The 23,803-nt window shown below is 40.6% G+C and overlaps 1 protein-coding gene across 2 annotated transcripts in view; it reads left to right on the top strand.

The window, feature by feature from the left end:
* Window positions 1–23,803, top strand: part of LOC132391288 (probable ribonuclease ZC3H12C) — a 114,994-nt gene that overhangs the window by 42,324 nt on the left and 48,867 nt on the right. The window contains exon 2 of one of the 2 annotated variants that reach the window (XM_059964255.1): window positions 22,694–23,439. The exons of the other annotated variant lie outside the window; for it this stretch is intronic. Within the exon in view, the coding sequence (XP_059820238.1) occupies window positions 22,763–23,439 (677 nt within the window). The 5' untranslated portion in view covers window positions 22,694–22,762. The remainder of the gene's footprint in view (window positions 1–22,693; window positions 23,440–23,803) is intronic. 2 annotated transcript variants of the gene reach the window in all.

Here is a 23,803-nt window from a genome sequence, read left to right as displayed (position 1 = left end):
TCCAGTCCTCCAGGACCATACCAGAATCAAGTGATTCTTGACAGATCGTGACCAATGCATCCGTTATCTCTTCAGCACCCTCTCTCAGGACTCTGCAATGTAGTCCACCTGGTCCAGGTGACTTATCCACCTTAAGACCTTTCAGTTTGCGTAGCACTTTTTCCTTTGTAATAGCAATGGCACTCACTCCTGCTCCCTGATACCTGCGGATCTCTGGCACACTGCTGATGTCTTCCACAGTGAAGACAGATGTAAAGTAGGTCGGTGGCAGGGATCGTGCAACTCCAATTCCAGCCTTGACCTCCAGGCTGAGTCATCATGTGCTGCTGCTGGAACCACCATCTTCATTTCCCCCACCGCCACTCCGCAATCCCATGTCTCTCAGGACCCACCACCAGTTCTTGGCCCCTTGGAAGCTCCATCGTCCTCTCACCCCGCCATCCGTGAGCACCCCAAACCTCCCTTCCCCTCAGACACTACCAACCCCTTCCCCCCCCCCCCATCTCGGCTCTCATCTCTCATCAATCTCAGCCAGGTCTTCACCATTCCCTCTGACCACCTCCTCTCTGAGGCAGAATATTCAGTCCTCAGTAAGGCCTCAACATCGTCCCTGCACCCATACCTCAGCGAGTTCTGTGACCGCCACAACGCTGCTTTTCTTCCACTACCTCTGTCTCCGAGCCTTTTTTTTTGGCAAAGGTCCTCTTCCTGCACACCCTGCCCTAGTCTTCTGCCTGCTCTGGACCTTTTCATTGCTAACTGCCAATGGGACATTAACCATCTAAACTTCAACACTCCTCTCTCCTATTCCAACCCCACTCCTTCCAAATGCTCAGCTCTCCACTCTCTCCGCACCAATCCTAACTGCACCATCGAACTCACTGTAGTAGTCTGGCGTTCTGACCCCTACTTTGCTGAGGCCCAGCACCAACTCTCAGGCACCTTTTACTTATCCCTTGAGCAGGACCCCTCTAAGGCCATTGTCTCCAACACCATCACCAACCCTATCAACTCTTGGGAGCTCCCATCCACAACCACCAACCTCAAATCCCACACTGTGCACCACTTGTTTCTACCTCCTATTCAAAATCCACAAACCTGCTTGTCTAGGTAGACCCATTGTTTCAGCTTATTCGTGCCCCACCAAACTCATACCAGAATACCTCGCCTCTGTTTTGTTCCCCCCCCCACCCCAGTTTCAGTCCCTTTCTACTTACATCCATAACACCTCACATGCTCTTGATTTTTTTCCAAGGATTTCAAGTTCCCTGGCCCCCATCATCTTATTTTTACTATGGATGTCCAGTCCCTATCCACCTCCATCCTCCAACAGGATGCCTCAGAGCTCTGTGTTTTCCTCCGCCTAGCATAACTTATCCTCACACTAAGTAATTTCTCTTTTGGGTCCTCCCATTTCCTTCAAACAAAAGGGGTAGCCATGGGCACTCACATCGGTCCCAGCTATGCCTGCCTGGTCGTTGGCTACATGGAACAGTCTATGTTGTAAGCCTACACTGTTGACCATCCCACATTTTTCCTACGCTACATCGATGACTGCACTGGTACTGCCTCCTGCACCCATTCTGAACTTGTCAACTTCATCCACTTTGCCTCTGACTTCCACACTGCCCTCAAATTTACCTTGTCCATTTCTGTCACCTCCATCCCCCTTTCTCAATCTCAGTGTCTCTATCTCCAGAGACAGCTTTCGACTGACGTCTATTACAAATCCACAGACTCTCACAGCTACCTGGAGTATACATTGTCCCACCTGGCTATTTGTAAAAATGCCATCCCCTTCTCTCAATTCCTCCACCACATCTGCTCTGAGGATGAGGCTTTTCATTCTAGAATGAAGGAAATGTCCTCCTTTTTCAAAGAAAGGGGCTTCCCTTCCCCCCCCCCCCATCAATGCTGCCCTCAACCACACCTCTTCCATCTAGATTTAGGAAGATTGTTCCCAATGTTGGGGAAGTCCAGAACAAGGGGTCACAGTTTAAGGATAAAGGGGAAGCCTTTTAGGACTGAGATGAGGAGAAACTTCTTCACACAGAGAGTGGTGAATCTGTGGAATTCTCTGCCACAGGAAACAGTTGAGGCCAGTTCATTTGCTATATTTAAGAGGGAGTTAGATATGGCCCTTGTGGTTAAAGGGATCGGGGGTAGGGAGAGAAGGCAGGTACAAGGTTCTGAGTTGGATGATCAGCCATGATCATACTGAATGGCGGTGCAGGCTCAAAGGGCCGAATGGCCTACTCCTGCACCTATTTTCTATGTTTCCATTTCATGCACGTCTGCTCTTACCCCATCCTCCTGCTATGCTACCAGGGATAGCATTCCTCTTGTCCTCACCTACCATCCCATTGGCCTCCGCATCCAACATGTAATTCTCTGAAACTTCTGCTACTTCAACAGTATCCCACCACCAAACACATCTTTCCCTCTCCCTCACTTTATGCTTTCTGTAGGGATCGCTCCCTATGTAACTCCCTTATCCATTCGTCCCTCCCTACTGATACTTATTCTAGCAAGTAGAACATATGCTAAAGTTGCCCTACACCTCTTCCCTCACTATCATTTAGGGTTCTAAACAAGCCTTCCAGGTGAGGTGACACTTTACCTGTGAATCCCTTGGGGTAATATACTGTGTTTGGTGCTCCCAGTGTGGCCACCTATATATCGGTGAGACCCCGAGGTAGATTGGGAGACCAGTTCGTTGAGCACCTACACTCCGTCTGCCAGAAAAAGTGGGATCTCCTGGAGGCCAACCATTTTAATTTCACTTCTCATTCCCATTCCGATATGTCCGTCCATGGCCTCCTCCACTGTTGTGATGGGGTCACACTTAGGTTGGAGGAAAAACACCTTGTATTTTGTTTGAGTATACCCCTAACCTGATGGCATGGGCATCGATTTCTCAAACTTCCTGTAATGTCCCCCACCCCCTCCACATTCATTTTGTATCCCCTTTTTCCTCCCTCGCCTTATCTCCTTGCCTGTCCATCGCCTCCCTCTGGTGCTCCTCCCCCCCCTTTTCTTTCTTCCATGGCCTTCTATCTCTTTCACCAATCAACTTCCCAGCTCTTTTTACTTTATCCCTTTCCCTTCAGGTTTCACCTATCACCTTGTTTTTCTCTCTCCCCTCCCCCAACCTTTTAAATCTACTCCCCAGCTTTTATTCTCCAGTCCTGCCGAAGGGTTTCAGCCTGAAGCACAGACTGTACTTATTTGCATAGGTTCTGCCTGGCCTGCTGAGTTCCTTCAGTATTTTGTGTGTTGCACAGATGCAAAGTACCCATTAAGTTCATCTGCCATTTCTTTGTCCCCAATGTATATCATCAGCATCATTGTTCCGTGGTCCAATTTCAGCTCTCACCCCTTTTTACTCTTTATTTACTTGGAAAAACTTTTGGTATCCTGCTTTATATTATTGGCTAATCTGCCCTTGTATTGCTTCTTTTCCCTTTTAGCTTTTTTTAAGTTATGTTTTGTTGGGTTTTAAAAGCTTCCCAATCATCCAACTTCTCACTCACTTTTGCTACCTTGTATGTCCTTTCCTTGGCTTTTATGCAGTCCTTAACTTCCTTTGTCAGCCACGGTTACCTACCTCAGTGAGAATTCCTGTGGGACATATCTGTACTGAGCCTCGCGAGCTATTCCTAGAAACTTCAGCCACCTCTGTTCTGCCATCATCCCATCTGGTATCCTCCTCCAGTCCACCTGGGCAGGCTCCTCTTTCATGCCTCTGTAATTCCCTTTATACCATTGTGATATGATAAATGTGACTGTTGTTTCTTCCTCTCAAAATGCAGTACAAATTCAATCATATCATGATCACTGCCTCCAAAGAGTTCTTTTACATTAAGGTGCCTAATAAGCTCTGGGTAATTACACAACCCAATCTAAGGTGGCCTTTCCCCGAGTATGCTCAAGCATAAGCTCCTCTAAAAAGCCATCTAGTAGGCATTCAACAGTTTCCTTCTCTTGCAATCTGACACCAACCTGACTTTCCAAATTCCCTTGCATATTGATGTTCTCCATTACAATTCTGACATTATCCTTATACATGCTTTTTCCAGATCCTTTGCAATCTCAACTCTACATCTTGGCTACTATTTGGAGGCCTATATATGATTCCCATAATGGTCTTGTCTACCCTTGCAATTTCTTAACATCCACAAAGATTCGACATTCTCTCACCCTATGTCACCCCTTTTTAAAGATGCAATTCCATCTATTACCAATAGAGCTACACCATTGCCTATGACTTCCTGCCTGTCCTTTTGATATTAAGTATAGCCTTTCATGTTAAGCTCCCAACTATGGCCTTCTTTCAGCTATGTCTCAGTGATGCCCATGTCATACTGACCAATCTCTAATTGTGCCTCGTTCATATTTAAATTGTGCATCTAAACGCAGCACCTTCAGTCCAGCATTCTTCGCCCTTTTGAATTTTGCCTCTGTGGTACAATTTAATTTTTTGCTTTGTCTGCATTTGTACCCAGGACTTGCAGCATTGCATATTAACAAGGTCCATCAGGATCTTGCGATAAGAAGAAAAGTGACTGAGACTATCACTCACTGTTTGACTGTACACTGCCTTCGTGCACCAACTCCTCAACGCCTTTCTGATGTAGACAGGAGCACAATCCATACCAAGTCTAGCTCCTTCAGTTTCTCCACTAACAAACAACTGGCTGATGGGGTAGACCTTCAGTACTTCAAGTTCTTAATGTCTAGCAAGGTCTTGCGATCGTAAAAGATATTTATAAAAGACGGTTCTAATCAAAAAGCTCCAAAATCTGGGACACTGTACCTCTCTCTACAACTGGATCCTCGACTTCCTCACTGGGAGACCACAGTTTGTGTGGATTCTAATAACATCTCCTCGCTGACAGTCAATGCTGGCACACCTCAAAGATGCATGCTTAGTTACTGCTCTGTTTTCTCTACCCATGTCTGTGTGGCTAGGTACAGCTCACATACACCACATCTGCAATGGTTGGTCTCGAGAGAGAGTTGTCGCTATTTGAGCCCCCCCCCCCCCCCCCAAACTTAACTACTTTCATAGTTTTCCTTATCAGGCCAATCTATAATGTCTCAATTTTGTTGGTTTGAGGTCTTCTGACTGACCTGTTAAATATTGTTCTATGGCCTTTGCCTTCAACTTCATGCCTTGGGTTACTAGCATGGGTGGAGCGTCGACTGATCGGCAGAAAACAGAGAGTGGGAATAAGGGGATCGTATTCCGACTGGCTGCCGGTTACCAGTGGAGTTCCACAGGAGTCAGTGTTGGGACCACTGCTTTTTACGATGTATGTCAATGATTTGGACTATGGGATTAATAGATCTGTGATTAAAGTTGCGATACAAAGATAGGTGAAGGAGCGGGTATTGTTGAGGGAACAGAGAGCCTGCAGAGAGACTTAGATAGTTTAGGGAAATGGGCAAATGAAATACAATGGTGGAAAGTGAATGGTCATGCACTTTGGTGGAAGAAATAAATGGGCGGACTATTATTTAGATGGGGAGAGAATTCAAAATGCAGAGATGCAAAGGGACTTGGGAGTCCTTGTACAGGATACCCTAAAAGTTAACCTCCAGGTTGAGTCAGCAGTAAAGAAGGCGAATGCAATGTTTCCAATCATTTCTAGAAGTATAGAATATAAGAGCAGGGATGTGATGTTGAGACTCTATAAGGCACTCAGTGAGACCACACTTGGAATATTGTGTGTAGTTTTGGGCTCCTTATTTTAGAAAGGACATTGGAGAAGGTTCAGAGAAGATTCATGAGAGTGATTCCAAGAATGAAAGGGTTATAATTTAAGGAATGTCTGGCAGCTCTTGGGCTGTATTCCCTGGAGTTCAAGAGAATAAGGGGGAATCTCATAGAAACATTCTGAATTTTAGAAGTCCTGAACAGATTAGATATGGCTAAGTTATCTACCGTGGTAGGGGAGTCTAGGACAAGAGGGCATAATTACAGGACTGAAGAACGTCCATTTCGAACAGAGATGTGGAGAAGTTACTTTAGTCAGAGAATGGTAAATCTGTGGAATTTGTTGCCATGAGAAGCTGTGGAGGCCAAGTCACTGGGTGTATTTAAGGTAGAGATAGATAGGTTCTTGATTAGCCAGGGCATCGAAGGGTATGGGGAGAAGGCAGGGGAGTGGAGATGATTGGAAGGATTAGATCAGCCCATGGCTGAATGGCAGAGCAGACTCGATGGGCCAGATGGTCTACTTCTGCTCCTATAGTTTATGGTCATGGGTGACTTCTTTTGTTCTGTTTAACTTTGGTTCAACCTGTCAAACCAGGTCACCCAGTCACTGGGCCTAACAAGGTCACACACTGCTTCTTCAAGTTTGCCATTTTACACAATAAACAGCTTACCTGAGAATGGTCTCAGTTTTAGAGGATACTCCTTGTGTCCGCATTTCATCAAACAGTGCACAAAATGGAAGCTCAAGGCCAGTCTCATGAAATGGCCATCTTCATTCCTGTTCACTTACTGATTGTTGTTCTTTCTGGTGAACACCCTCGATGTTAGTAAATCCAAGGAATTGATTGCACAGTTCAGGAAGGGGTAGTCAAGGGAATGCACAACAGTCCTCACCACAGGATCCCTTCCTGCTACTCTAGCTAGGCACTAGTAGACAGAGTAAGAAATAAACTTATCAGAAACTTAATTTAGCCTTTGCCTCTTCTCACTGAAGCCTTTTGAGCCAAAACCTCAAATTCACAGCTCTCACAATGGTCCCTCTGCTTAAATCTAACTTTTTTATAGTCCTTTGCCAAGTGCCTAATAAGCCGCTATGTTTCAAGTCTGCTGAAAAATTCTGAAAGAGTTAACTGGTTAGGCATATTATTCATAAAATCTCTTAAAAGTTTTAAATGTCTTTAAAAAAAACATAGACTGCAAAGTTATCTGAGCGATTAAGGATAAAAGACCTGGGAGGGAAAGGGTGTCAAATTTTGCACAGTTAGACGAGAGATTATTTAGGGGATAGTGTTATTGTTGCAATTTGTGAGTGAGCCATCAGTGAAAAAGCTGTTGCAATGAATTAACACATCGCAAGGGCCAGAACTAAAGAACTATAGATTAAGGGAATTAAGGAAATATTAATGCAAGATGGATTATGGGAAAAACAAAAATAAGTCTGCCCTTGGTTTTTTTCCCAGTTTGAATTTTAAATGGCTTTGTAAAATAGATTAAACTTATTGCTGAGTATTCAGAATAAATATGTATGCAGAATGAGCTAACCACATGCCATTTGTTAAATTACACAAGGAACTAGCTTACCAACATATAATATAACAAGCCTAAAGCAAAAAAAAGTAATCAAGGCTCCAACAAAAAAAACCTGGAAAGAAAACATAATTATTTCTTTGAATCACAGATGAGGTGGAAGGGCCCAAATAATTTATCTTTCTTAAGTGAGGAGTAGTGAGTACCCAATAAAGAAGCAGAACTGTAATTGACAGAGTATAACCTTCCCAAATTACAGAAATTAGAGCTGAAGTCTTTCCAAGTCTTTGGTTAATTACAATGAAGTCTTTCCAAGTCTTTGGTTAATTACATTAAAATAAATAATTTGGATTATTGTATTGGAATGTACAGATTTCTTATGCGGATTGACAAGATACAGAAATTACCTTGGCTAAGGAATCAAGAGTCATGATTTTAAAATAAAGGAGAAGGCCATTTAGGATTTTTCTTTTACTGAGGGAACAAATCTTTGAAATTCAGTAACCAAGAGGTTAATGGAGGCCCAGTTGCTGATTATATTTAAGCTGGGGATCAATAAATGCTTAGGTATTAAATCAGTCAAGAGATACAAGAAACTTACATTGAAGTAAAATAGAAGTCATGATATTATTGAATGGTGAAGCAGGTATGAGAGGCTGAATGACCTACTCCTGCTTTTTCACAAGTTATGTTCTTTACACCATCTTGTACAAAGCATCCTATCTACTGTCCCAACTCATTCTCCTTTACAATGAGCCCAATGTGGCTGTTGTACCATTTACAAAATAAATTTTAGCAACTCATCTAGTTGCAAAACATTATTACCCAGATTTTGTACTTTTTATTCAAGATTCATTTATTATCAAAGAATGTATAAATTATACTACCTTAAGATTTGCTTGCCCACAGATAGCCATGAAGGAAGAAACCCAAAGGAAATCAATTAATAAGAAAAAAGGAATTAAAAATAAAAGACCAACACGACACACAAGAAAAAGTTTAAAAACTACAAGTCATGCAAAAAGTGAACAACAACATTCCAAACCAAAATGGAGTCCTCAAAGCCTCCCTTATCAGTTCATTATATCAACAGGCACAGAACACAGCAGCTAGGCCAGTCTTCATAGCTTCAGCGCCATGGAGATGACCATCATGGTGAACGAGTGAAATTGGCTTTATTCTTGGCTGACGCCCTGTCTTGTGAATGGCATCACCTGTGTATTCCTTTTTCAAGATGTGTACAACACCAATTTGGAAATATTAACTTTTTTCCTGTTCACTTGTTTAAAATCCTGGAAAACTCTGTAAACATTTAGCAGAAAAGCTGCAACTGTTCTAGAAGAATGCCCAGTAATGCTTAATATGCAAATCAATGTCCTATGAGTAAACAAGAGTAATTTTGAGTACAGTTCACTTTACCTGGACTATTCCTCTTCCTACCCTGTGTCTTGCAAAAATGCTATCCCCTTCTCACAATTCCTCCATCTCCGCTGCATCTGCTCTCAGGATGAGGCTTTTCATTCCAGGATGAAGGAGATGTCTTTTTTTAAACAAAGGGGCTTCCCTTCTTCCACCATCAACTCTGCTCTCAAATGCATCTCTCCCATTTCCCACACATCTGCCCCCACCCCATCCACCTGCCACCCCACTCGGGATAGGGCTCCCCTTGTCCTCACCTACCACCCCACCAGCCTCCAGGTCCAACGTATAATTCTCTGTAAATTAAGCCACCTCCAACGGGATCCCACTACCAAGTACATATTTCCCTTCCCCCCCCCCCATCTTTCTGCTCTCCGCAGCGATCGCTCCCTATGTGACTCCCTTGTCCACTCGTGTCCCCCCCCCCCCCCCCAACCCTTCCCACCAATCTCCCTCCTGGCACTTATCCTTGTAAGTGGAACAAGTGCTACACCTGCCCTTACACTTCCTCCCTCGCCACCATTCAGGGCCCCAGACAGTCCTTCCAGGTGAGGTGACACTTCACCTGTGAGTCGGCTGGTGTGGTATACTGTGTCCGGTGCTCCCGGTGTGGCCTTTTATTTATTGGTGAGACCCGCTGCAGACTGGGAGACTGTTTCGCTGAACACCTACACTCGGTCCTCCAGAGAAAGCAGGATCTCCCAGTGGCCACACATTTTAGTTCCACATCCCATTCCCATTCTGATAAGTCTATCCATGGCCTCCTCTATTGTCAAAATGAATCCAAACTCAGGTTGGAGGAACAACACCTTATATAGCGGCTGAGTAGCCTCCTACCTGATGGCATGAACATTGACTTCTCTAACTTTCATTAATGCCCCTTCTCCCCTTCTTACCCCATCCCTGACATGTTTAGTTGTTTGTTTTTTTTCCTCTCTCTCTGCCCATTACTCTGCCTGTTCTCCATCTCCCTCTGGTGCTTCCCTCCCCTTTCTTTCTCCCGAGGCCTCCCGTCCCATGATCCTTTCCCTCCTCCAGCTCTGTATCACTTTCACCAATCACCTTTCCAGCTCTTAGCTTCATCCCACCCCCTCAGGTCTTCTCCTATCATTTTGCATTTCCCCTTCCCACCACTACTTTCAAATCTCTTACTATCTTTCCTTTCAGTTAGTCCTGATGAAGGGTTTCAGCCCGAAACGTCGACAGTGCTTCTCCTTATAGATGCTGCCTGCCCTGCTGTGTTCCACCAGCATTTTGTGTGTGTTGTGTGACAGTTCACTTTTGTTTAAATGGATATACCACAATTTTAATGTTGGTTAAAAACATTTCTAGCATAAATTGGTCAGCCACTGAGAAACCTATTGAATTTTGAAAGGCCTGGAGAGTGTATGGAGATGTTTCATACAGTGAGGGAGTTTAGGACCAGAAGGCACAGGTTCAGAATAGAATCAGATTTCCTTTAAAACAGAGATGAGGAATTACTTTATCCAAAGGGCAGTAATCTGTGGAATTCATAACCACAGGTGGCAGTGGAGACCAAATCATTAGGTACATTTAAGCTGAGATTGATAGGTTCTCGATTAGTCAGGGCATCAAAATGTATTAGGGAGAAGGCGGGAAAATGGGGTTGAGAGGGATAAGAAATCAGCCATGGTGGAGCAGACTTGATGGGCTGAATGGCCTAATTCTGCTTCTACGTCTTATGGTCTATAATAAAGAGCTTAACACACTGTGACTAGGTTGTTTAAAATTATGTTTTTAGTGCATGAAGATACTCACATTTTAAGCATTATAAATGTTTATGTTATTAATATAGATTACTACATACAAAGAAAGTTTATAGGTCGAGTGTTTTAAAATGCTAGTTAATTGTGAGTTTTTTAAATAATCACAGACAAAATGGCAGTATTTAGTAGATGCACCTTCGGCAGCAGTTACAGCCTTGAGTCTGTATGGATAGGTATCTACCAGCTTTGCACATCTGGACACTGCAACTTTTCCCTTTTCTTCTTTACAAAACTGCTCAAGCTCTGTCAAATTGCATGAGGATCATTAGTGAACAGCCCTTTTCAAGTCAGTGGCAAATTCTCAATTGGATTGAGGTCTGCATTGAGTGACTTGGCCACTCTGGGACATTAACTTTGTTGTTTTTAAGCCATTCCTGTGTAGTGTTGGCTTTATGCTTGAGGTTATTGTCTTGCTGGAAAACAAATCTTCTCCCAGGTTTTCTTGCAGATTGCATCAGGTTTTCCTCCAGGATTTCCCTGTATTTTGCTGCATTCATTTTACCCTCTACCTTCACAAGCCTTCCAGGGCTTGCTGCAATGAAGCATACCCACTACATGATGCAGCAATCACTATGCTTCAGGGTAGGGATGGTGTGTTTTTGATGATGTGGGATGTTTGGCTTACAACAAACATAGTGTTTAGTCTGATGGACAAAAAGCTCAATTTTGGTTTCATCAGACCATAGAACCTTCTTTCAGATGATTTCAGAGTCTCCCATGTGCCAACTGGAAATCTCTAGCCAAGATTCCCTGAGAGTCTTTTTCAACAGTGGCTTTCTCTTTGCCACCCGCCTATAAAGTTGTGACTGTGAAGCACCTGGGCAACAAGTGCAGTCTCTCCCATCTCAGCCACTGAAGCTTGTAACTCCTCCAGAGTTGTCATAGATCTCTTGGTGGCCTCCCTCCCTAATCCCCTTTTTGGATGGTGCTCAAGTTTTTAAGGACTGCCTTCTCCAGGCAGATTTACAGCTGTGCCATATTCTTTCTATTTCTTGATGATTGACTTTGCAGTATTCCAAGGGATATTGAGTGACTTGGAAATTTTCTTGATTCCATCTCCTGACATGTGCTTTTCAATGACCTTTTTGTGGAGTTGCTTAGAGTGTTCTTTTGTCTTCATAGTGCAGTTTTTGCCAGGATACTGACTCACCAGCAGTTGGACCTTATACTGTACTATGACTACACACAGGTGATGTCCATTTAACTTGTAACTTTTAAAACAAATTGGCTGTACCAGTGGTAATTTAATGTGTCATATTCAAGGGGTTGAATTGCAATCAATTATTTTATGTAATTAATTTAGATCACTTTGTAGAGTTTTCACTTTGACGTGAAAGTTTTTTTCTGTTATCAGTGTCAAAAAAGCCAAATTAATTCCACTGGGATTCAATGTTAAAATACAATAAAACATGAAAATTTATGGGGGTGTGAATACTTTTTATAGGCACTATAATGAATTTGGGATCAAAAATATCAAATGCTATTTACAGATACAATTTTTTATTGGACTACTCACAAATGTTGGAATAAACACTTTGAAATTCAAACTCTGAATTTCAGCTACTTTGGTTTGTTTAATGCAATGAATTTTCATTTTATCTTATATTACTTTGTTCATTTCTGTTGGTGTTTGGAGGATTTTCTATAGGTGAATATGCAAATAGATTTGGGGAAAATATTAACCATAACTTAAGTAAATCCACACAGTTTGGCATAATTTAGGTGGCATTATAACATAATGGTTAGCGTAACACAATTGTAGCATCAATGAGCGAGGTTCAATTCCCACCACTATCTGTAAGGAGTTTTTACGTTCCCTGACCACATAGGTTTCCTCCAAGTGATCCGGTTTCCTTCTACATTCCAAAGACGTATGGTTTATGGTTAGTAAGTGTGGGCATGCTATGCTTGCGGGCTGCCCTCAGTACACACTCAGGCTGTGTTGGCAATTGGTGCAAATTACACATTTCACTGTATGTTTTAATGTACATGTGACAAATTTAGCTAATATTTAAACTTTGTGTTGAAGCTGGTAATTGCACCTGTGATTCAACATTCTTTTGTGCTTTATTTAAATCTTTTATTGCCTTCTATATTTTGTTTTTTGAAGTATTTTTGTCAAGTAGCATATTCTTCCCTGGATACTTTATGAATGTATGTTGTTTGATTAGTACAACAAATCTAACTGTATTTACCTAGCAGTCATTGCCGTTTTTTAATGTGGCTGGTTCAAGAGAGCACCACCTGCTGTTAAATTCTGAGAAACCTTGAAATTTCTTTGTCTAATACTAGTGTAATTTTCATCTGGTTTATAAAATAAATCACATTTGCACTAAATTTTATTGAAATGAAAGGTAACTAGTGCTACAAAATATAAAGTAGTTAAAGCACAGATATCATGAATACTCGTGTTTGGGAATTAATATTGAATTGAGAGGAAAAACCGGCCTAGATTTTACAGTCGATGGTGAACATGACATTGTTTCTCCACAATCTTTCCTCACAGGAATGATTTTATATTGAAGGCCAAAAGTAACCTTTGCTACTACAGGAATTATTTAATGTACAAAAGGAATGTGTTCCTTGAAAATATTTTATTAAGGAGATTTTAATTTTAAAAGATTGAAGAAAATTGCATCTTGGGAATTATGGTGCAATTGCAACTTAGTCATTATTGTAAAGCATAACTTGGCAAATTGAAAGTGTGTGCCCCAAAGTATCAATACTATTGTAATGAAAGCTCATTAATCAAAGGATACCTGTGCCCTTACTAAATATTCTATAATCTTGCAAGGCTCTATTAAAACTTCATTTAACTACTTTTCCAGTGGAAATATTTGTAGCATTTTGTGTGTAAATTTGTCACAATCAATGTTTCAGCCTTGGTTTGTTTCAGATTAATGTTAAATCCTCTTATTTTATAATAACACCTGTGATGGTGGGCATAGAATTCTATGGAACATATTTTAGTATCACCACCGACATATAATCAGGCATAATGGACTCAAGTCCTTGCATATAACGCAGGGAGAAAAGCCACACACCAGCAACAAGACAGATTTGATGGGTTCCCTCGCTCAGTGTCTTTTTATGATATATTATTCTATGCATGTTTGAATTTCTAGGATTGGATGCTCAAACATGTCAATGAACAATTTGTGTGCTGAACTGTCCTGAGTACACGAAAAGTACTATCTAAGTAAAACTGTTTTACAACAAACTATTTCTTATTTTTGCAGTGGATTAGCAGTCTTTGTGGACTATGTATACTATGGCTTGTTTAAATTTAGAAGGAAACTGATAATATCTCCCTTTCTTTTGTGTCACCTTGCTTTCCTATGTACACTTTTATAATATTTTGCCTCCTTTTGTCTTACTGGGATGTGTCCTGAAAACATTTTCTGCCAAAAGAAAATCAAGAAATTGGACACTATCATTCATTGCCAACAGCATTTATACTGCACCTCTATTTAAAAAAAAACCTGTTCCATGCTTTAGAGAATTGTATTCTGTAGGTTTTCAGTTTAACATTAAAATCAATAAGTTGTTTTCTATATTTCACTTGTAGAGTGCATTGTTATCTCTAAAACATACAATTCAAACTTCAAAAGGGAAAATACCTGCAACATTTAGCAGGTCAGTGCCACCTGTAGAGAGAAATAAAGTAATGTTTCAAACCAATGACTTTTCTCACAAATATACAATGGATTCCAGTGCATTGAACCATCAGTTAATTGGGGCAGCCACTTATTTGGGACAACTCTTAAGTACAAAAACCATTACAAAATAGCCAGGCTTCCCCTTGTTTCAATGGAACCCCATGCCACTTGAAACAGGAGACAGTTGCCAAACAGTTTCTAATTAGCAACAGTTACATATATTTACATGGCTGTTTAGACAAGACACTGTACTTAAAGCAAACAGTTTTAAAATAGCATCAGTTGTGTGTGTTTGTGTTTATGAAGCAGTGATTTTTGTCACTGATAGATAGTTAGCATGAAATGAGCAGTAAGGCAATTCAGAAATGTTTTCCACACTACAGTTTCAAACATTCAGACTTGGAGATGCCAGAAAAGGCCATGAGTGAACATGTAATTATTTCATACTTCTAACAAGTTAGCAACTATGAAGAATTTCAAGGTATCAACAATTATTTTGAATGTTACAATGAAAATTAAGATTTGGAAAATACAATTGTTGAAAATATTGTATGAAGTTAGTCCATTATTTGCACTAGGTGTTTGTGCTGAATTTGTTCATTTGCAGTCAATCAAAAGAACACAGCTGCATACACTGGATTAATTCCTCCATCTGTAACTATTAGGAACCAATACAGTTTTATAGTACTGTAGTAGTATGTGTAATGTTCTAATTTGTTCTGTATTTCATAAAAATACATGTTATTCAGTTAAATGGTAGGTTGTTTATATATTATTATATAATTGTTTATATAACCAATCATATATAATGGTAGGTTGTATATACCTTTTTAACAATTTCCATGAAACTTTGGCTAATTGGGGCAACTGCTTTACCAGGCCAAAATGTACTGGTCCCTATATTTCCTAATTAACCAGGATTTACTGTACTTGTATTGGAATGTAACAATTAGAAGGCGGCCACTTAAACTCTGAACAATCAGGTTGTACTTGCACTTAGCATTCCCTCTTTTCCCCAGTGACGTATTACTCCATTGTGTGTCATAAATCTATTCATCTCCACATTAAATGTATTCAAAGATTATTTTTCTTCTGCCCTTTGAAGAAAAGCATTCAAAGACACAAGCCTTTCTTAAAGAAAAACATCTGCCTCACCTTAGACTTAAATGTAACCCATCATTCTTAACCAAATAACCTATAGTTCTAGATTCTTCCACAGGAAGAAACTTGTCTTTTCATATCCACACTATCAAGAACCTTCAGGATCTTAAAGGTTTTAAACAAGTTGCCTCTCGCTTCTCTAAATTCCAAAAATTTTTGACTAGTTCAACCTTTTTTTATAAGGCGATCTGCTAATTTCTTATATCAGTTTGGCAAACCTCTGAGCTTCTGCTAGCACTTGTACAGCTTCTTTGTAGCGCTACACAGTGCTCCCAATGAAATGTCATCACCAATGTTCTATATAATTGATGCATAACCTCCTACATTTGCATTCAATTCCTTAGCAACCAACTAATGCATTGCTGTACCTACATATCACCACTTCTGAATCATGTTCTGTGACACCCAGATTCCACTGTACCTTAAAATTCTCCAGTTTCTCACCAGTTTTTCCCCTGCCCAAATTTCTCATTTTCTCCCATTTTACTCCACTTAGCTCAACTATGCCCACTCACATACTTAACAATACCCCTTTGAATGAGAGTCAGTATCAGAATCAAGTTTAATATCATTGGCTTATGTCATGAAATTTGTTGTTTTGCAGCAGTAATACAGCGCAATACATAATAAAACTACAAATTACAATAAGGAAAATAATTAACTTAAAAATAATTGCATTATGATCATTAGAGGCATAGTGATCCCCTATACAAACTTCTGTCACCTGCCCTGTCTCATTCCCTAATAGGAGATTTTGTATTGCACTCTCTCTAGTTGGAAACTTTCCTGAACAAATATGACAAACTCTTTCCCATCCAGCCCTTTTACAGAATGGGAATCCCATACTGTACCACCACTCTCTGACACTCTGTAAGTTCTGGCATTCTGCTAGTGCCCATCACAGTGAAGACTGAAGCAAAAGACTTAAGTTTGTCTGCCATTATTTTGACCCCTTTACTAGCTCTTCAGTGTAATTTTTAAAGGTCCAATATCCATTCTCGCTTCTCTTTTATTCTTTATATGTCCAAAAAATCTTTTGGTATCCTCTTTGCCATTATTGACTAGCTTATCTTCATATTACATCTCTTAAACTCCTTATTTTTTTTTTAGTTGCCTTCTGCTGGTTTTTAAAAGCTTTTGAATCCTCTATTTTCCCACTAATTTATGCTATATTATATGACCTCTTTTTTGTTTTTATGGTGTGTTTAACTTCACTTGTCAGTCATGGATACCTCATTCTCCTTTTAGAATACTTCTTTATCATTGTGATATAATTATCCTGTGCCTTCCAAATTGCTCCTAGAAATTCCAGCTATTGCTGTTATGCTGGCATACCTACTAATATTCCCCTCTAAATGAAACATGTCTCCTTCTGGATGAAACTTTGGCTAACTCCACTTTCATGCCTCTGTAAAACTGATGCACCTGATTTTAGCTTCTCTCTCACAAACTGCAGGGTGAATGCGATCATGTTTTACTGACTCCTAAGGGCTTCTTTACCTTAAGTTCACAAATCAAATCTGATTCATTACACAACACCCAATCCAGAATTGCCTTATGCCTGGTGGGCTCAACCACAAACTGTTTTAAGAAGCCATCTTGTAGACATTCTAAAATTCCTTCTCGAAATCCAGCAATTCACCTGAACATTGAAATCACTGTGACTATCGTAAAGATGCTCTTTTTACATAACTTTTCTATTGCCCATTGAAATTTATATCCTACATCCTGGTTATTGTTTGGAGTCCTGTATATAACTCCCATCAGGGTGTTTTTACCCCTGCAGTTTCTTAATTCTACCTACAAGGATTCTGCATCTTCTGATTCTATGTCACTTCTCCCTAAGGATTTGATTTCAGCTTTACCAAATGGGTCACTGCACCCCCTCTACTGGCCTGCCTTTCTTTCAATACAATGTGTATCTTTGAAATATTAAGCTCCCAACAATGATCTTCTTTCAACTACAATTCAGTGATGCCCACATCATATCTGCCAGTCTCTAACTACTTTTCAAGATCATCTACCTTATTCTATGTACTGAGTACATTCAACTGTAACGCCTACAATTCTGTATTCATTACCCTTTTCAATTTTGCTCCCATTTTACACTTCAATTCAACCCACTATCATCTGTCTTCACTTTCTCTCAGTCTTACTGCACTTGTATGCCAACTGCTCCATCCTGAGCCTTATCACTCCAGTTCCTACCCCCTTCCAAATTAGCTTAAGACTTCCCCAATAGCTCTAAAAACCTGCCTGCAAGGATATTGGTTCCCTTCAGGTTCAGCAGTAACTGTTCTTTGTACAGGTCAACCTTCCCTAGAAGAATTCCAATGATACAGAAATCTATAACACTGCATGCTGCACCACTTCCTCAGCCCCACAATCATCTGTACTATCATCATATTCCTGCCCTGACTGGTACTGGGAGTAATCTGGAGATTATACTTTGGAGGTCCTGTTCCTCAGCTTCTTCTCTGACTGCCTATGCTCACTGTGCAGGACCTCTTTCTCTTTTCTACCTACAGTATCATTGGTGCCACTGTGCACCATGACTCCTGGCTGCTCACTCTTCCTCTTGAAAATTTTCTGCAGCCGCTCTGAGACATCCTGGACTATATCACCTGGAAGGCAAAACACCATTCTGGCTTTCTTTCACAGCCACAGAATGTTCATACCCTAGCTATTGTTATTTCTGTGCCTGATTTTACTCTTCCCTGCTGAGCCTCAGAGCCAGCTACAGTGCCACTCACCTGTCTGCTGCTGATCGGCCATCCCTCCCAGCAGTATCTAAAGGAGTATGGTTGTTGCCAAGGGGAGTGACCAATGGGGAACCCTGCACTGATTGCCTATATCTCTTACTTCTCCTGGTGGTCAACAATCTCCTATCTGAAGACTGTACTCTAGCTGTGCCCACCTCAGTAAAAGACTCATCTATGAGCTTTTCTGCCTCCTGGATAGTCCTAAGTATATCCAGCTCCAGCTCCAGTCCTTTGACCTTGTCAATCAGGACTTGAAATTGGGTACCCTTCCTGAAGATGTGGTCATCAGGGTACTCTGAAATCCCACCTCTCGCAGGAGGTGCATTCCTCTGCCTGAACTACCATCCTGCCAGCTCTTGTTATGCATATAACTTCTCAAGCTTAAATTCTAGCCTCTGCCTGTTCTCACCCAAGCCTGTTGAGCCGAAGTCTGATCACTCTATCACTGTCCCATTCACACGACTGCTCTGCTTACACCTCACTTCTTTTTATTGGCTTCTGCTGAGTGCCGAAAAGATAATGATGATTGTAGCTTACTGAAATGTTCCAAAAGGCCACAAGCTCTTTTTAAACCTCATGCAGACTCACCAGTTGATGACTTCTTGCAATTATTGTAGCCCACTAAAAAGATGTATGAGTTAAGATTAGATATTTGTGTAAATACTACATTGGAAGTATGGCAAAACTTGGAGGTTGACCCCAGCATATCCCTACTCTGATCATTTACACAAATGATGAATTCTACTGGATGATTTGATGTGCATGTGACAAACAAAGCTAATCTTTATCTTAACTTTATGTGTCTCATATTTGAATAACACATCTTAAAATATTACAGGCTCATCTCAGAATTCAAGTTTATTGTCATCTGACTATACATATGTTCAACTAAATGAAACATTTCTCTGGACCACAGTGCACCCACAATACATATATAGCACATAGCACATAAACAAAATAGTATAACAAATAACTTAATAAAATATAATTTAGAATACATATAGTGCACAGCACAGGTAAATAGTAAACACCTCGCTGTCCTAGTGACAAATTCTCAGTGGTGGCAGGGTATTCATTAATATCACAGCCTGCAGGAAGAAGCTGTTAACCAGTGTGGCAATTCTAGTCCTGATGCTCCTGTACCTCTTTCCTGATGGTAGTTGGTTAAAGGGATTGTGGGATGGGTAGGAAGGATTCTCAACTGTATTGTGCTGTAACCAACTTCTGGGTAATCTGTTGGGGGACTCCGAATTTAGGCATTCCTTAAAAAGTAGGCACATTAAAGTGTACATAATTAGTTTGTTCTTGTGGAAGATGTGTGCTTGCATTTCAAGTAAATTTCTTATTGGAAATCTTGATTTAAATACACTGAAATGCCAAATGATTTCACAAAATTTGTCATCAAATCCTTGATATTCTTGATTCAGGTCATCCAGTGACTTTAGACTTTCAAAAAGTTATCTCTTGTTGATAAGAAACATTATTCTTTTAAAAAGTTGGATTTTAATCATGAGTTTTCCTGTTTTTTAAATGTAAAGTTTTTTTTGAGAAGGTGAATTGAAGATGCATAATACTACAACTCATGGTTGCTACTGTTATCCCATTATGTGATTCATTTATGTGACCCAGTCCTTTCCCTAATGGGGTGGCGGGAGGATGGGGTGAGAGCAGATGTGCATGAAATGGGAGAGATGTGTTTGAGAGCCGAGTTGATGGTGGAGGAAGGGAAGCCCCTTTCTTTAAAAAAGGAAGACATCTCCTTCGTCCTGGAATGAAAAGCTTCATCCTTAGAGCAGATGCGGTGGAGACGGAGGAATTGCGAGAAGGGGGTGACATTTTTGCAAAAGACAGGGTGGGAAGAAGAATAGTCCAGGTAGCTGTGAGAGTCTATAGGCTTATAGTAGATATCAGTAGATAAGCTGTCTCCAGAGATAGAGACAGAAAGATCAAGAAAGGGGAGAGAGGTGTCGAAAATGGACCAGGTAAAATTTGAGGGCAGGGTGAAAGTCAGAGGCAAAGTTAATGAAGTCAACAGTCTCCTTGGTACGTGGTCTGTTCCACAAAGCCAACAAAAAAGCAGGCCTAGCTGGGACCCATATGGGTGCCCATGGCTACACCTTTGGTTTGGAGGAAGTGAGAGGAGCCAAAAGAAATTATTAAGAGTAAGGACTAATTCCGCTAGATGGAGGAGAGTGGTAGTAGAGGGAAACTGGTGAACTGGTTAGGTCTGGAATCCAAAAAGAGGCGGAGAGCTTTGAGATCTTCCTGGCGGGGGATGGAGGTATATAGGGACTGGACATCCATGGTGAAAATAAGGCAGTGGGGCCAGGGAACTTAAAATCATTGGAAAAAATTCAAAGCGTGAGAAGTGTCACGAACATAGGTGGGAGGTGATTGAACAAGGGGGGATAAAACAGTGTCGAAGTATGCAGAAATGAGTTCGGTTGGGCAGAACCAAGCTGAGACAATGGGTCTACCTGGACAGGCAGGTTTATGGATCTTGGGTAGGAGGTAGAAATGGGAAGTGCAGGGTTTGAGAACTATGAGGTTGGTAGTAGTGGATGGGAGATCCCCAGACCTGATAAGGTTGGTGATGGTGTGGGAGACAATGGCTTGGTGATCCTTGGTAGGGTCATGATCAAGGGGTAAATAAGAGGCGGTATCAGCGAGTTGTTGCTGTGCCTCGGCAAGGTAGAGGTCAGTTTGCCAGACTACAACAGCGCCCCCCCCTTAACAGCGGGTTTTATAATAAGGTTGGGATTGGTGTGGAGGGAGTGGAGAGCAGAGCATTCGGAACGAGTGAGGTTGGAATTGGAACAAGGTGTGGTGAAGCTAAGCTTAGCTTACTTTTCTTGAAATTAATCTCTTTCTTTCCTTTTCATAAATTTTTAAATCTCATATGGCAAACATAATAATTTTCTGTTAGATAACTGGCTTTTGCCAAAATAGGATTTAATTTTTCAAAAGCTAAGCTCAGTAAATTTTATTCAAATAAAATAGATTTTAATTAATGCTATTTACAACGTGAAATTTTATTTGCAGTGTTGAAGCAGTGTGTTGTGACAATGTCAGGATTATTTTTACAAGAAAATCAGAACCTCTCATGGAGCCAACCATTGATGGGGCACCATCAGTACAGATGACAACACAGTTCCTCCAAGACAGACCTTTTGTTTCCAGATATGAAGACAAAATATGAAATGTATCTTGGCTTTTTTCGAGCAGCTCTTTACAACAAAAAAAGTTTTCTTCAATTTCACCATCATTTACAAACCTTTCAAATACTACAACATGACATTTATTGGTGAAATCTTTACTCACCAACCTGGATAGGGAGGCTGGTGTTTTTCAGTTTATCACACAAAACCTCTTCAGCATCATGTGACATGTCATCAATACGTCAACTTTTCATACTGTTTAAGAGTGAAACTTTTTCAATTTCTTGTACTGCATCTTGTCCTAGCATTTTGCCCACTGTAATTTTACATGCTGGCATTATTAGCTTCTCACCAACTGTATGACTTTTCCTTCTCGGGGTAATAATTTCTGCTATTAAATAACTTGCTTCCTGAACTCCTTTACTGAATGACTTTATTAACAAAAGTTTTACTCGGTTCGTTTTGAGATTCCAATAGCTGTTTAAAATAATTAGCACTTTTACGTGTCACATGGCTGTGATTTGTAGTTCAGTGTCTTTTCAATTTAGCTGAAGCCATTGCTACAGTTGTAGGTTGTTTGTCACAGACTAGGCCCAGTGGAACAGTGGAATGATCACCAGTCCATGGAAAATCTATTGATAAGTAGCTTTCATTGTAAAGTCAGACATTTTTTTTGTGTCCATTGCTGCACAATAAGAATGGCATAATAATAACTAAATGAGAAAACAACAAAAAATATGAAAACCTCACAACACAAGCATCAGTCAACCCTCTGTGCAATACAGCGCTCACCAGTTATCAACAGTCTCCCCATCTCACATAAAAAAACTGAGCAAGGACTCACCCGAATGAACATGGTCCTACTGCGCACTGCCATACTGGCGTGAAAGACCTCCAACAAAATTGCTAACGGAGCTGCTCAGTCACTGCACACCACTGCAAGTGCAAGTATCACGCTTTGTACCAAGTTCAAAAAACAATGTTTATTTTTTAAATCACAATCTCTTGCAGAACCCCTAGCAACCTCTGACAGAACCCTAGTTGAGAAACCCTGATTTGGATGGTAACAAGGTAGTTTTCACAAACTGCACAGGCAGTCCAAACCGGAAGCCTCATTAGTCTGTGATGATTTTAACAATGCAACTTACAAAGAAGAATCATATCTGGACAAATCATTTTAATTACAGTTTTCATAGACTAAATAGTGACAGAAATGTTGTCAGAATATCACTGGATATAAACTGAAGTTTCAATATATTTATAGTTCCCGTAAAATGTAATCATATTTGTGATAGCACAGCTCATTGCTGATGTAAACTAGATGCAAGGGAAATATTCTAATTTTCTACCCAATGGTTGGTACACATCCACAATTACAATGTGTAAAATTTCAATTCCTTGGCTTTCTACAAATTACAGTAAGAGTATGAAGCAATTGATGTAGGAAATTGGTCTCAATTTGACAAATTTATTTATTTATGGCTTTTTTCACTTTTAGAAGCACAACCTGTTGTGTGTCCAAACACACACAGCTCCAGGATTGACTCTCCATACACGCAACAAATTAATGGGCTTGAAAGATCACTCAGTGACTGAGAACAGCACAGTTCTTAGACTTCTACATCTCAATGTGGAAAACACTAACAACCCACTAAACGTGATTACATCTTGGTCAGTAGTGGATAAAATGGCAATGGATAAAGGATATTCCAATACAGAGCATTTTAAAGAATGGGAAGTGCAAGATACAGACAGCTCTGGTTCAGACAGTGAATTGGAGCAGTTAGGAATTGCCATGTTGGAGACTAGTTCTAATATGAAACAGTTTTGTCAGTCACCTAGTATGGAATCAAAACTACTGAAATGCAATGAGCTTCTGCAAGACTTTAAAATTGATACTGAACCAAAACCAAAGGATGACTTAAGGATTACAGATGAAGACAAAGTTTACAAAACCAAAATGGAATTTGCACTGAAACTGGGATATTCAGAGGAACAACTGCAGTTGGTCTTGAACAAGTTAGGACCTGATGCCTTGCCTAATGACATACTAGGTGAACTTGTTAAACTGGGGAACAAAATTAATTCTGATGCCTCCTGTGGCAAAAGTACTCCTGGAACTATAAACCTACGAGATACAACTTCAACAGATTCTCAACGATCTGATTCTCCTGTAGAAGATGTGGTGGATGATGGGAATAATCTAAAACCTATAGTAATTGATGGCAGTAACGTGGCAATGAGGTGAGTGCAGAAAATTGTTTTCCTTTCCATACCCCCACCTCTCAATTTCTCTCTCTCTCTCTCTCTCTCATACATTATCTATCTCTCTCAAACTCTCACATACACTCTTCCTCAAATTCTCTCCCTCAAGCTCTCAAACCCTCCCCCCAAGTTCTCACTCCCCCCCCCCCCCCCCCAAGCCTCCTGAGCTCTCTCCCTCAGGCTGTTTTGGAGAATATAGAACAGTACAGCACAATGCAGGCCCTTTGGCCCATATTGTTCTGCCAACTCTTTAACGTACTTCATGATCAACTTTAGCCTTCTCTCCAACATAGTCCTCCATTTTTCTTTCATCCATGTGCCTATCTAAGAATCTATTAAATGT

Source organism: Hypanus sabinus, chromosome 3 (assembly GCF_030144855.1).
Source record: "Hypanus sabinus isolate sHypSab1 chromosome 3, sHypSab1.hap1, whole genome shotgun sequence".
NCBI lineage: Eukaryota > Metazoa > Chordata > Chondrichthyes > Myliobatiformes > Dasyatidae > Hypanus > Hypanus sabinus.
Note: the sequence above shows the minus strand (reverse complement) of the source record. Positions and strands in the feature narration are given on the sequence as shown.